Raw genomic sequence first — 15,706 nt, 5'->3', positions numbered from 1 at the left:
GAGTAAAACTCTTTATTTGCAGATGACATGATACTGCACATAGAGAACACCAAAGATTCCACCAAGAAACTACTAAAACTGGTAAATGAATTCAGTAAAGTAATAGGGTATAAAATTAATATCCATAAATCAGTTGCATTTTTATATGACAATAATGAACTATCAGAAAGGGAAATTCATAAAACAAACCCATTCACAATTGCTTCAATAAGAGTAAAATACCCAGGAATATATCTAACAAAGGATGTTAAAGACCTCTACTCAGAAAATTATAAGACACTGAGTAAGGAAATTGAAGGATATACAAATAAGTGGAAGCACATACCATGTTGATGGAAAGGAAGAATTAACATCAGTAAAGTGCCCATATCATCAGAAGAAATCTATAGATTTGATGTAATTTTTATCAAGATTCTAATGTTATTCACAGAACTAGAATGAATATTTCAAAAATTTGTATGGAACCACAAAAGGCCCCACATAGCAACAGTGATACTGAGAAAGAACAAAGTTATAGGAATCATACTACCTAATATGAAACTATACTATGAGGCCACAGTAATCAAAACAGCATGGTACTGGCATAAAAATAGACATTTAGGGAACAAAACAGAGAGCCCAGAAATCAATCCACACCTTAGGAGTCAATTTTGATTGTTTGTTTTTTTGTTTATGTAATTAATTTATTTTTTCAAATACATTTGTCTCTGCCTTCCTCCCACCACTTTCCCTTGTCCCCTCCCCCCTCTCATTCCTTCAATCCTTCCCCACTTTGGTTTTGTCCATGAGTCCTTGCTATATGTTTCTTGACTTTCCCATTCTCTTCTTTTTCCTCCAACTACCCCTCCCTCCTTCCCTCTTGTTTCTGTTGGTTTCTTTTCCTTTCAGTGTTGCTGGTCTTATTTTCCTTGCATCTTTGTACTCTTGGTTAGGTGCTCATAGATTGGAAGAATTAATATCATCAAAATGTTCATACTACCCAAAGCAATTTATAGATTCAATGCAATCCTTATTAAGATACCAATGACATATTTCACAGAAATAGAACAGACATTTCAAAAATTTATATGGAACCATAAACAACCCCTAATAGCCGCAGCAATTTTGAGAAAGAAAAACAAAGTAGGAAGAATCACAATACCGGACATCAAACTATACTACAAAGCCACTATGCTCAAAACAATCTGGTACTGGCACAAGAACAGACCCATAGACCAGTGAAACAGAATAGAAAGCCCAGAAATAAGCCTAGGTCTATATGGGCAATTAATATTTGACAAAGGGAGCAGAAGCATAAAATGGAGTAATAATAGCCTCTTCAACAAAGAGTCAATTAATATACAACAGTAAATAAGCACATACAATGGGCTAAAGATAGTTTATTTAATAAATGGTGTTAGGACAATTGGACAGACATGTGCAGAAAAATGAAACTAGATCACTTCTTACAGTACACAAGAATAAATTTAAAAAGGATTAAAGACTTAAATGTTAGACCCAAAACAATAAAAATCTTAGAAGAATACATAGGCAGCAAAATTCCAGACATTGCTTATAGAAATTTTTTATCAAATATATCCCCTTAAGCACGGGAAACAAAAGGAAAAGTAAACAAATGGGACTACATCAAACTAAAAAGTCTTTGCTCAGCAAAGAAAACCATCAATAAAATAAGACAACCCATGGACTGAGAGAACATATTCAAGGATATATCTGATAACAGGTTAATATCCAAAATTTGTAAAGAACTTATAAAACTCAACCACAAAAACACAAACAATCCAATTAAAAATGGGCAAAGGACTTAAATAGACATTTCTCCAAAGAGAATATACAGATGGCCAGTGGACTCATTTTTATTTGGAGATTTAATGTCACTAATCATCAGAGAAATGCGAATTAAAACCACAATGCAATATCACCTCATACAGGTCAGAATGGCTATCATCAATAAATCAACAAATAACAAGTGCTGGCAAGGACGCGGAGAAAGGGGAACCCTTTTGCACTGCTGGTGGAAATACAGATTGGTGCAGACAATGTAGAAAGCAATATGTGATACCTCAAAAAATTAAAAATAGATTTGGCTTTTGACCCAGAAATCCCACTTCTTAGAATATATCCTAAGAAACCCAAAACACTAATTCAAAAGAACATAAGCACCCCTATGTTCACTGCAGGGGTATTTATTACAATCTCCAAATATGAAAGCAGCACGAGTGTGCATTTGTAGATGAGTGGATAAAACAACTATGGGACATTTACACAATGGACTACTACTTGGCGGTAAAAAAGAAAACTTTACCCTTTGCAACAGCATGGATGGACCTGAAGAACATTATGCTAAGTGAAATAAGCCAATCAGAGAAAGGCAAATACCACATGATTTCACTCATATGTGGAATGTAATGAACAAATGGAACTAACAAGCAAAATAGAAACAGATTCATAGATAGAGAGCAGGATGAAAGCTAAGAGGGGGAAGATAGAAGGTGGAGGGATTGAGCAAAAAAAAGGCTCATGGACATGGACAACAGTGTGGTGATTGCGGGGGAAAGGGGGTAAACGGGTTAAATGGTAATGGAAAAAATACAATTTAAAAATGACACAAGTGAATCCTCTCTGAACAACTTTATGTTATGATGTTTAATTGCAAATTTCATTATTTTGGTATTTAATTACAAAACAGTTAAAAAATTTTGCAAAGACAATGTACTATGAAAGATCCAGGAGGAACAGCAAAGGAGCCATGGAAAGAAAAGAGGCAGCTTAGCAAAATACAGGCTTGAGGCTAAACTCCTTGGAGTTTAGGCTTTAGCTTTAGCACAGGAAGGATCCACTCTGTGTGTCTGAACGAAAGAGTCCTAGGAAAATTCAGACAGGGGGCTTGCCCTGTTGAGACTCAGAGAGAATCTCAGTTCCAAGGGAAAATGTGAATCCCAGACAGGTAGGGTTGACCCCAGATCAAGGAGGCAAATCATGGAAACATCTTCTCTCCCTCCATTTTCTTGATTTGTCCAATTTATTTTAATTCAATGTATATAAAAGAGAATGAGTTTTGAGATATACACACAAGCATGACAAAATCTTTTTAGATGCAATTGACTTATATGTGGGAAAAAAAGGAAAATATTTAATATAACATTTACTGTGACTCATTTTCATTTGGGGATTTAATGTTTGAAATATTTATTCTTTATTCTATATATTTGGGCTGTGATCTATAAACTCTGCCATCAGGAGAAACTGGATATAGCTCAATGTTTTAGGTTTAATTTTTTTTAATGTGTGTATTTATTAAGATATAAGCGGTTTTCTTTTCAGGCAATTTTCTAATCATCCAGATCTCATAATTAAATACATGTCTATAGGCTTAAGTTTCTTCATGTCTAAAACAATTAATAGTTTCATTTACGTATTTTTTTTGAAGAATAAATAGAATATATCTCAGAAAGAGTTAGTAGGACCCCTAATATAAACAATCAATAAATGTTAACTACTATGAATATTATTTTTATTATTTCATTGTTATTTTTGTTTTTATTATTGTTGGACTACAAAGTTCTTGATGTATATATACATATATTTCATAACTGAGAACACAAAAATGCCTACTAAATATTTGTTGAACAATATAATGAGAGAAATTAATAGGGACTCATCCACCAGGGTTGCTTTCTACAGTGAAAGTAAGTTTTATCAGGTCTTTCTCAAAATTAATCATCTCTGTTTATTTTGTGAGGAAAAGACTGAGTATAACCTTGCGAATCTGTTTTGTTTTTATACTATAGATGATGGGGTTGAGCACAGGGGGCAAAAGCAAGTATACATTGGCCATCATCGAATGGACCACTTTGGGGGCTGATCGGCCATAGCGATGCACTAAGGACAAGCTCACCATGGGGATGTAGAAAATAGCAACTGCTCCAATGTGGGAAATGCAAGTACTGAAGACCTTGTGTTGTTCTTTGGGAGAGGCCATACCGAGCACAGAGCGAATGATCAAAATATAAGACGTGACAATGCATGGTGTATCCACCCCTGTGGTCAAGATGAGATCGATTAATCCACAGATGTTATTAGCCCGAGTATCTGAACATGCTAATTTAATCACATCTGGATGGTAACAGTAAGAATGAGAAAGGACATTTGCTCTACAGAAATAGAGGGGTTTAAGGAGCAAGAGCAGTGGCACTATTAATACTACAGTACGTATAATCATTACAGTGCCCATCTGAAGAATCCTGGACTTAGTGAGAATGGTAGTGTACCTTAGAGGGTCACAGACTGCCACATAGCGGTCAAAGGCCATACCCACTAGCACCCCCGATTCCATGACAGTAAATCCATGAAGGAAAAACATCTGGATAATGCAGCTATCTAGGCTGATTTCTCTTGCATTAAACCAAAGGATAGCTAATGTCGTCGACATGGTAGAAACGGCCAAGCCCAAGTCAGTAGCAGACAGCATGGAGAGGAAATAGTACATGGGCTCATGGAGACTCTGCTGGGTAATGATGGCGAAGAGGATCATGCTGTTCCCAGAGAGAGCAATGGCATAAAGACAGCAGAAGGGAATGGAGATCCAGGCGTGGGCCGACTCCAGGCCAGGAATGCCGGTCAACAAGAAAGTCGGAAATGTAGATGTCAAGTTACTTAAGGTCTCCATGTTTTGTAGATTTGTAGCATTTGTTCTTACAATGCTCACATCCTATAGAAATAAGATATTACATGGTTGCACAAAATATCTATACAAATTTTCTTTGGGTTAAGAAATTTATCTAAAGATACAGATAAGCACTCTATCATTAAGATTGTCCTGAATCAAACTGTATTTTATTACACATATATGTGTGTGTATGTGTGTGTGTGTTTATTCTTAAAATCAAGGTAAATATGCCAATATAATTTTGTAAATATTAAAAGATAATTATTTTCTATAATGACAGAATTTAAAGCTCCATTAAATCACAAGATTAAATTATTAGAGAGTTTTAAAAAATCAATGCATTTATTTTGAATGACTTGTATATGAAATGACTAATAGAAGTCCACTTAAGAATATCTATGGTTCTGCAAGTTTCATGTGGGTATTTATCTGAAAACATTTCTATATTTTTGTTGATAATATATATTTGGAAGTTGTCACTGTGTGTTATTTTAATTCAACAGTATTTGTAAACGACCTCAGAAATTAGATTTATAAGAGAAAACTGATGAAGATGGAACTATATAGAAATTATTGGAAAGGTCTATATACTATAAAGCAAGATGAATCTAGGCAACCCTACAGGAAGATTAAAATCAAGAGAGAATGGTATCATGACAGAGAATTACATGAACAACTGTGTTGAATTGCCTTAGTGGTCAAGTCTTATAAAGACTGAAATTTTCAAATGCTTCTGAGAATACATTAGTGACCCTAAAAAAAAATAGTTGAAATCTAGCATGGAAAGATAAAAACCTGCTACAGTGGCTTAAGGGGTGAATACAAAACAAGTAGGGGAGGTATAGTGTCTAATATTTTTGAAAACTTATCAGGAAAGACAAGGAGAAAAATCAGCCATGATCTAAGCAGACTGTAAGGTGAATGTAAGATTTTTCTAAGAACTGGAAAAAGCTAAACAAATGTACATATTTCCAAACTGATGTTAAAAATACATACAATCACAGTGAGAGACTGGAAATACAGAATGCTGGGGATTAATTGATGTAGCAAATTCCTTAAGAAAGTAGTGGGTGATTGAATATAAAGCATAACAGTAATTAGCTCTCAAACAGATGAGGATCATCATTTCTCTGGACACTAGTAAGTGGCAAAAGAGTAGGTTGGTGGAAGGTTATAAAAGGGAAATATCACCCAGTGCTACTTTTTTTTTTCAGAAAATTGTTTATTGTGGTCAAATACACCAAACATAGAATTTTCCCTCAACCATTTTTAGGTGTGCAGTTCAGTGATATTAAATGCATTCATAATGTTGTGCAACCAATACCACCATCCATCTTTAATACATCTTTTCATCTTATAAAAGTGAAACTCGGCCCCTTTCACAGCCCCTGGCAACCACCATTCCATTTTATCTCTCTATGATTTTGACTATTCTAAGTAACTCATGTAAGTATAATCATATAGTATTTTACCTTTTGTGATGGTTTATTTCACTTAGCATTATGTCTTGAAGAGTCAAGAAGGTTATATCATACATTAGAATTTTCTTCCTTTATAACCATTTCCTATTTCTTCCTGTGAATTATTAGGGGAAATTAAATCCTGTTCAAGAAGTATGAAGTGATGGATGCAGATCAAAAGACAACGTAGAGGTTTTCAGTAGATATTGCAGAGAATAGAAGAGGCTGTTGAATCAATACACGCACAAATGTTATAAAGTCTTGTTCAATTACAAATTTAAAATTAATATTTAAAATACATTTACATTATTAAAAACAATTTTAGGAAAACAAAATAAAATAATAGCAGTATTAGTTATTATAATACTAATATTTTTCAAGCAACATCTTTAAAATACTAGGTGAAGTTAACTTCCTGAGAGTAAATACCTTGTAATAAATTTACACGTTCATTCCCTTTATGCAAGTTTCTACAGATTCTTTTTAATCTGCAGTTCCCAGGGTTTTCATTCAAGTGGAGAAAAATTATTACAATACTCTACTTTAATCTAGTCGTGTCCAGATACCCACACGTTATGTGGATCCCTAAGTATAAGGAGGACCTTGACATTATCTGACTTTTCTGTAAGCCCATGTGAATATTTGTGAATAATGACAGAGCACAACATCAACACAATTAACACCTTTCTCTACCTCCTCCTTACCATCTTCATATGGAGCCTTTTCTGTCTTCACTACCAGAGCAAGAACAAGTTACAGATGAACTTTATAGTAAAGTGGCATATAAGCTGTGAGGCTCTTGGTAAAATTTAAATTTCCCTAGAGCCATAAAAAGAGAAAAACTTTCCTTCTATAAATATAGGACAATGCTGTGTAATCTCAGAAGAGTTTCAGCTACCCGCTCAAGTGGCAAGTAGTCCACAGGGACCTTAAAGGTCAAGCACAGAAACCAAATTCTCCATATAAATGAATGTTTAGACATTGCTGTGTCACTGGGGGATAGAGAGGTGCATGCCATTGTCTCTGGATTATCAGTGTGCTGGGAAGACAGGAAAGCGAACAGATGTTCACTGGAATAACTGTGGTGACAATGAAGACAGAAGGAATCTGTGCCCCATTCTGCTGAACTCTGTTTTTTCCTTACTGCAATGACCCATAGGGAGGATGACATCCACTCTCGAATCCATCTGTATTCAGCGACTCACTAACTTTTCCCCAAGAAATGGGTCAGTTTCATATCTATTAAATGGTTCCCATTTTTCTCTTGGCTGAATAATGAGTTCTCACATACATGTGTTCTTGCTCTCTTACTTGTAGTTTTCCTGTGGTATTAAGTTTAACATCCTACACTCATGGGGGATTTTATCCAAAAGGTTGGGTGTGTATCTCAGGTAGTTGAGTAAAAGATGCAGATTATTTTATAGGCTTAGCAAAGCTACATTCATAGAAAAAGTCAAGATACACAGCCAAATATTATGTTTTCCTTTATAGAGAAGCCTCATATTGGCAGAGTCTTGTGTTTGTCTAGATATCAATTAAACCAGTAAATTGTTCCCAATTAGTGATTTTTCCTTAAGTTATATTTAGCTTTTTTTCCCACATGCTTCCTTGTATGAGAACTCTTAATGTCAGAGTGTTCAATTCAAGCCCTATAAATATATCTGGAATCTCTTTCAAATGTATAAACTGATACTACAGTTAACAAAAATAAATTATGAACAAAACATTGTGTAAAATTATACAAATCAGTGTCAAAGAATGTAAGTTTCACTGCTATTGTCTTCAAAGAATAATGTAGTATATACTTAATTTTGCGAAGAGGGTAAATATTATGTTGTGTTCTTACCACAAAAAATGAATAATAATAGAGGGGGTAGGAGGAAACAGGGAGATGATGAATATGATTATGGCCTTGATGGTTTCATAGTTGTAAACTTATCTTCAAATTCATCAAGTTGTGCACGCTATGTATACTGCATTTATATGTCAATCATACTGCAATAAAATACTTAAGACTTCTATGCAAGTTCCACTGAATAAGCTTGCTAAACTAATCAGAAATGTTTATTCCTCCTGTAAAACAAATTGACTGATGCTAGCAGCCGGTTGGAATACTCATAGCTCATTGTCTAATTAACAAGTCCTCAATGCCCCAATAAGCGAATTGTACCCTACTTGCTTTTTCTCAGTCATTATAATTATTGTAATGGAAATTGCATACAGAATATTAAAATACAGTTTACAAAAGGAAGATAATATGACATTTCAATTTACAGAACTACATTAGAAGCCCCTAACTCTATATCAAATGATGACAAATAAATCATATATATATGTGTATATATATATATGTTTTAGGTCAAAAGAAAATATTCAGTGTAGGTTAAAATTATTTTTATGACTTATATACGTAACTGACTTTATTAACTAGTTGACCTAACCATCAACTAAACAGAATTGAATAAAATGACTTCTGTTTTGCTTGTTTATGTGATTCTCTTTTCTGCACTGTGAATTAAATCTTCAAGAATAAGGGATAAATTAACTCAATAAACACTGTTAACCACTGCTTTTGTGTAAAGCACTGTGTTTATAAATGAACGCCAGGTAAATAAAACATGTTTATTTTAGCCTGAACAACCAAGACTCAATAAGATAATGCACCTGATAATACTTTGTAACCATTAATCATTATACAGATGTAAGTATAAACCTCGAGAACCAACTTATTTTTCTTTCCTAGAAGTTACTTCCACTTGATCTGCCATGTTGTAACGGAGGGGATCTGGCCAGATCGCTGGGCAGAAGAAAGGAAACCCGAAGAGGGGGTGGGGAAGCACCAACGGCAGCAGGATTGAAATCGCAGCCAAAACCACGTGACGGACTCCCGCAGGGAAGGGTAGACAACTAGCATGTCTTGTGACACAACCAGAGGAAGCTTTCACAGATTATGCAAGGCTGAAAAGGTCACAGCACACCTGTATCTTGGAGGTGAACACGGCGACAGCTCCACTCCACACAGATGCAGGTTGACTGACGACCGTGATGGACGTTAGCCTGGATTTGCAAGCAAGCTGAACATTTTCCCAGTGCACAGGATTTGGAGGCAGGAGATTTAAACGGAGGGTGTACTGGCACTCACCTGTTTTTTCTTTTCCCTGCCAGCCAAGTTTGGGGTCAGGAGTCTGAGTGTTTCCAGGCCAGCGGGCTCTGGAAGCCACGTGACCAACCAATAACCCTCCTACCTCTCCTTGGAGGAGAAGCAGTGATGGCACCGGTGACTGGAGCTGCACTGTGTGGTTCTGCCCGGCCAGGCACGCAGACCCACTGGGGAGCCAACAGCTGGAGGAACATGGTGCAGGCACTGGGCCCGTGAGCAGCCACAGGAGGAAAGGGCAGCAGGCAGCAGGTGGGACCCCTCCCCCCGCCGACACACTGCCTGGATAATCCTGCTGCACCGGTGCATCTGTGTTTCCCAAAGGACGGTATTTTTTAATGGGAGAAGGAACTCTGGGTGCAGCCTAGATCTGGTCTGGATGGCAAAAGAGGGTGGCAAGGTTATTTGTCCTTGGGGGTTTTACAGGGTATGGGCTTTGAGGCAGAAGCCCAGTATTCTTCCAAAATTGTATAACCTTTAAATGAATGACTCCTTTCCTTTTTCACCAAATTGCTGCTTCTAGAATTTATGAGCACCCCAAGTGCTGTTCAGTAACAATGTTGTGAAATATATTTTCTTCTCTTCAAAGGGAACCCCTATGGAACTCCTTGACTTCGTAATTATATTTTGCTGCTAGTTTCAGATTTGTAGAAATCCATTGGCTCACTTTAACAACATTTAATGCATATGTACCATATACCTGAAATTATACTACTGCCTGGAGATACTTTCATAGCATCTGTCATTCCACGCAGTTATACACAAAAGTCTTTTTAATAGATTATTTATGAGAAACACATAACAGAATGAAATTCAGGAATAAATGCTGTATCCATGTTCAAAGTAATGATTCAATTTTATTTTCAATTAAACATGTAAACACAGAGTTACTGTGTCACTGTGTTGATATTTGTTTGGCTCTTTTCCACTTATCTGAGCATCCACTTTTTCTGGTGCCAGTAAACTCACCCAGGGGACAGACAGATGAAGCACAACAGAATGGCACAGGAATCCCCCAAGAGTACAATGACGTCAGCTGGATAAATGGTTACACCATCATGGTCCCTTATAAAAATTTTCCATTCATAGAGGTAAATGGGTGATTTCCTTTAACCTATTCTAAATAAGGGCAAGAGGGGTCTCTCCTCCCTGTCTAAAGGCCAAGGTAAGTAACTACTCTCAGATCAGAAACAGTACTTGTTTGTGTCTAGAATAAAATGTTTCTGGTGCCTTTAAGTTGCATCACAAGTAATTTGGCTTAGATAAACAGGAAGAATTTTTTGGAAGTGATGTTAATGACAATAATTCACCTTGTCTTCTGGCATTGCTCCTTCAATATCTATATTTGTATCCATTCTAATTTTCCACATCTTGACAGGTAAGACCCTCTCCTTTGTTTCCCCTAGTCTCTGATCTCCAAACCCCCCAAGCTTCTGATTATATTTACTTTCCACTGTTGTGCTGACTTGCATGGACCTGGTAACCTATTAAGAAATTCCAAATCCCTAACAACTACAAATTGGCAGTCACAAAGTAGTCCCAGGGATATAAAGGAGAGCACAGGGCATATAGTCAATTGTATTGTAATAACTGTGTATGCTTGCCAGGTGGGTACTGGAAGTAACAGGGGTACCCCTTTGTAAAGTAAATGATAGTCTAACCACTATGTTGTACACCTGAAACTACTACACAATAATACTGAATGTAAACTGTAATTGAAAAATAAAATTTAAGAAAAGAAACTCCAAATCTCATATAAATGTTTTGTTTTCATCTGTTTAGCTAATCATAGCAAAAACTGTGCTACTTATTTGTATGTATTTTCTGACACATATAATAACCAAACCCAAAATACAATCATTGGCACATCCTCACTATTGTTTAACTTCAATTTCTAATGGTTTACACTTACTGCAGCACATTTATCCCATTCAGTTGTTTTGGTATGCAGGAATCTGCTTTATTTCCTTTTAACTTTGTCTGAACACCAATAGTAGTGTGCACAGTAAAGTGATAATACTTTCAGAGTCAGAAAGCCCAGGATACATACTCTGGCTCCATTATATCCATCAATGGGGACCTTCAATAAGTTCGTCATTCTGAACCTAGGTCATCTCACCTTAAAACTAGGAATGTTAGTCAAAGTCTACTACTGTTGTTGTTAAATTAAAGCAACAGCATGTAAAAATATCTAGCAGAGAACCTAGCTCAATATTACTTCCTCTTTTCTCTAAAAATGTTAAAACTATCCTTTCATTTATCTTCCAAACTTTCATCTAGTTTATATTTAATCCAGTTCGCAGACACAGACTGCAGTGCCTCACGTCAGCACATTCATAGGGTATGGTCACAGCTTCACCTCCATGTAAGTGGTTTACTTTGTGTCATCTGACAAACACTGTTTCTAAACTGAGGAACATATAATGAAGGACTCTCTTAAATCGTTCTCTGAGAATAGATGAATCAATTAAGTAAACACATTTAATTACTTAAATTCATGGCATTTTCCATCACAGGGAAATCATTATGTCATTCCAGAGATTGTGTTGGTATCCACTGTGTAGCCAAATCATCATCTGATGGTAACTGATTTTTCCCTGCAGCAGGCTATATCTCCAGACCTTCCTTTTTATGAGAGATGACTAGTAATCTAGAAAACCAGACTTCATATTCTTCTTTCTAAAAGATTAGAGATGTTTTACCCTTTTCTTGATTAGTCATACTTCTAAGAAACTAAATGAGAATAAAGCTACTTGCCTTCTTTTTCTAAAACCTCTGGTACATATTCCAAGTGATGTCCAATTACACAGCCCAACATTTTTTTTTTTATAGAAATTGAGTCTAATAGAATGAAGTTGACTGGGAGGTGGAGGTCACAAAACGAAGATCAATCCCAGACTATCTGGCCCTGCCTGATGCCAAGCACATGCTAGCCCCCCAGTTTCTGAACTCAACTTCTTTGTCCACTCTAGACAACACAGTGATGCTGAGAAACAAACCTTGGGCAAGTTGGTGAACTTGCATGTGTGTTTCTGTCAGAGTAGAAATCTTTCTTATTTTTTTTTTAGAGATGCTTTAAAGCAGTCTTGAATTAAATGAAGAAACAAAACAGCAGAATAAAATGTAGAAATGAATTTTCTGAATTTCCTAACTCATTTGAAAATGTCAAGGAAACTAATAAACTGAAAACATGGATATCATTTATCTCTCAATAAACAGTAGCTCCATGCTTTTTAAAGGAATAAGGCCAGTTTCAAATTTAAGGAATATAGCACAATCTTATATATGCTATATTAATCTGTCTACAAATATATAACCTTGAAAATAAAAAGGTTATTTTTTAGGGTTAAGTGCATAAAATACACACAGTATCAAATTATTGAAGGAATTATTGATACATATGCACACTGGCAGCAGTGGCCATTTTTATCACTATTGGTAATTTCTGGGAAATTAAATTGTTAATTCAAAAGAAATTAAGTCTTTAATTTTTGAACAAACAATAACAAATGGACCTTTTACTAACCTCTCTCCACCTTGTAAGAGAGAAGTTTTCTTTTAGTCCAACAATCCTTATGAATTGTTAATTAATTAAAAACAATTGTTTTAATTAGTATTCCTTTGGCTGATGGTAAAAACAAATATTATTCCTGTATTACTAGCAGTTCTTCTTTGGGGAATTCTATTTTAATGTCTTTTGCTCATTTTTTATTTTCTTTACTGTTATATGGTAAGCACATTATTTGACTGAATGTTGTATATGCTTCAAGTATGTCTCCCAATTTGTAAGTATCCCTCTAATAAAGATTTTTAAACCATACAACAATTCTTTGTATTTGGTCAAATCAAATATGTTACTCTTTCCCCTTATGGTTTATATATTTTGTGTTATTGTTAGAAAATTCTTTCTCGTTCAAGGTTTGTATATTTCCCTGAGTTTAATTCATAGTATGTGGAATTTATTCATAAGTAAATATTTAACCATAAGGAAATAATTTAAATGTATATTGTGGTATATGCTTTATTATTATTTTTTTTTTCAAATAGAGCTTACCCAACTCCATGTATTGAATTACTCTATTACTACTGGTTTAAGAGGTTTCTTTTATACTTAACTAAATGTTTACCTAGGACTGTCCCTGTACTTTTAATTCTATCCTTGGGTTTTATTTGTTTCCAAAAACATACTAAATTTTTGTAATAATATCTGAAGTGAATTTCCTGAAAAGAGATGGTTTCCCGCTGTTAAAAATGAATTTTCACTTAGAATCTGATTTTAATAGTTCTGAATTTCCAAGGCAAAATTAGTCCATTATTTTTTAGATCAAGTCCTTCTCATGGTTAAATAGAAAATTCCAGAAATGGCAAATAAGATATAAATTAATTAGAAAAAAAACATATTCACCACCTACTATAAGCAAAAAATTCTACTAAGCAATTAGCTAAAAATAATCCCTTATTCTCATGAGAATATATTAAGTAAAAATTGATAATTCAATTGGATAAAATGTAATTAAAAATATTGATAAGAGTACAAGACAATAAGTGGTAAACACCAAATACATTTAGCTAAGTAAATTGAAATTATTTAATATCTTACTTCAGTGACAAATCCTACAGATAATAATATTGAGTGGAAGAAGCAAAATGCAAATAACATGTACTACATGATTCTATTTATATCAAGAACAGAGAAAGGAAATTAGGGTAACAAAAAACACAAGAATGATTACAATAGAAGAGGATATTGATGAGCATAAGACATTAGGAAGTCTCCTGGGTTGGTGGTAATGTTTTCTCAGTTAATTTTGGAAGTTGTTACTCAAGTGCATATAGATATCAAACTTCATTGAGCTGCGCTCTAAAGTTTTGTTAACTAAATGTAATCCAAACTTCAACTAAAGATAATTTTTAAATTCTCAATTTAGAAAGTCAAGATCTTGCAAGAGAATTCAGCTCCTTCAGACCATAATGTTAACCTACTATAACTCTACTTTCCCTATCTTCTTCTTGACTGGGGTCCCTGGACTTGAATGGGCTCATGCCTGGATCTCCATCCCCTTCTGCTGCCTCTATTTAACTGCCCTCTCTGGGAACACCTTCATCCTGTTCATTGTCCTCACTGAGCAAAGCCTCCATGAGCCCATGTACTATTTCCTCTCCATGTTGTCCACCACTGACATTGGTTTATGCCTCTCTACACTGGGAACGGTACTGGGAATATTCTGGGTCGATGCACGGGAGATCAGCTTCAATGCCTGTTTATCACAGATGTTCTTCATTCACCTCTTCACATTCATGGAATCCTCAGTGCTCCTGGCTATGGCCTTTGATCGTTTTGTGGCCATTTCTAACCCCTTGAGATATGCTACCATTCTAACTCATGCAAGGATTGCTCAGATTGGTTTGGCAGTCATTACCAGGGGGACTATCATTCTGACACCACTAGTCCTACTTCTTAAGCGCCTATCATTCTGCCACAGCCACGTACTCCATCACTCCTATTGCTTCCACCCTGATGTGATGAAGCTCTCGTGCTCAGATACAAAGATCAATAGTGCTTTTGGACTAACGGCAATAATCTCTACCGCTGGGGTAGACTCTATCTTTATTTTGCTTTCCTACATCTTGATCGTTCGTTCGGTTCTCAACATTGCATCCCCAGAGGAGAGGAAAAAGGCCTTCAGCACCTGCATTTCTCATATCACTGCTGTGGCCATATTCTACATCCCTTTGATCAGCCTGTCTTTCGTTCACAGATTTGGAAAACGTGCTCCACCCTATGTGCCCACACTAATTGCTAATGTATACTTGCTCATTCCCCCTGTGATGAATCCCATCATCTATAGTGTGAAGACAAAGCAGATTCAAAAAGCTATATTCAAACTTGTATGTTTTAAGAGAACTCATACTTAACAATTGTTGTTCTCATTAAAACTCAAAGAAAATGAAAATTTGTCAGATATTGGAGTTATAAACCCACGCAATTTTAGAGTTGGGTGGAACTAAACATTGCCCAAATTCAAATATCTCTACAATGTAGCTAATTCTACCTAAGGCAATCTTATATATTCTATACGAAAATACTAACTCAGATTCTCACTACTACTCAGTTACCCTATTCCTATAAATGATTAACTGATCTCTCTGCTGTTTCTGCCCCAAACTACTGTCATTCACTTTTAAATAACTTTCCAAATACCTAGCTCAAATAAAATTTATAAGCAAACCAATAAGCATCTCTTCCACGTTTATTTCTCATCCAACAAATAAATGAAACAGAACGGCCTATGATAAAGTACTCCAAAATTTGGGCTCACCTTTCATTTAAATTTTAATCTACCTCTTTCTCTTTTTACATACTCTGTAGTCTAGAAAACCAGTCTGCTAACTGCTCTATCATGCACCTTTCTTAAAAGT

The 15,706-nt window shown here is 35.4% G+C and overlaps 2 protein-coding genes across 2 annotated transcripts; one reads left to right on the top strand and one right to left on the bottom strand.

The window, feature by feature from the left end:
* Positions 1-3,730: 3,730 nt before the first annotated feature.
* Positions 3,731-6,858, bottom strand: LOC129076546 (olfactory receptor 51F1-like). The gene is made up of 2 exons (XM_054580706.1): positions 6,732-6,858; positions 3,731-4,703 (listed from the first exon to the last, which is right to left on the bottom strand). The coding sequence occupies exons 1-2, from the start codon at positions 6,761-6,763 to the stop codon at positions 3,731-3,733; spliced, it is 1,005 nt and encodes a 334-aa protein (XP_054436681.1). The 5' UTR covers positions 6,764-6,858.
* A 3,723-nt stretch (positions 6,859-10,581) lies between these two features.
* On the top strand, positions 10,582-15,202 carry LOC129076544 (olfactory receptor 51F1-like). The gene is made up of 2 exons (XM_054580705.1): positions 10,582-10,664; positions 14,215-15,202. Exons 1-2 carry the CDS (start codon positions 10,582-10,584, stop codon positions 15,200-15,202), a joined length of 1,071 nt encoding a protein of 356 aa, XP_054436680.1.
* The last annotated feature ends 504 nt before the right edge of the window (positions 15,203-15,706 follow it).

This window comes from Pteronotus mesoamericanus, unplaced genomic scaffold (genome assembly GCF_021234165.1).
Source record: "Pteronotus mesoamericanus isolate MK-2021 breed Mesoamerican mustached bat unplaced genomic scaffold, CSHL_Meso_final contig_594, whole genome shotgun sequence".
Lineage (NCBI taxonomy): Eukaryota > Metazoa > Chordata > Mammalia > Chiroptera > Mormoopidae > Pteronotus > Pteronotus mesoamericanus.
Note: the sequence above shows the minus strand (reverse complement) of the source record. Positions and strands in the feature narration are given on the sequence as shown.

Bases quoted from the DNA above. Each gene is read 5' to 3' on its own strand.
- LOC129076546 (XM_054580706.1), bottom strand. From the start codon at position 6,763: ATGGGCTTACAGAAAAGTCAGATAATGTCAAG. The intron at 4,704-6,731 runs GTCCTCCTTATA...ATAGGATGTGAG, and splicing joins AAAAGTCAGATAATGTCAAG to CATTGTAAGAACAAATGCTA.
- LOC129076544 (XM_054580705.1), top strand. From the start codon at position 10,582: ATGACAATAATTCACCTTGTCTTCTGGCATTGCTCCTTCAATATCTAT. The intron at 10,665-14,214 runs GTAAGACCCTCT...TTCTCAATTTAG, and splicing joins AATTTTCCACATCTTGACAG to AAAGTCAAGATCTTGCAAGA.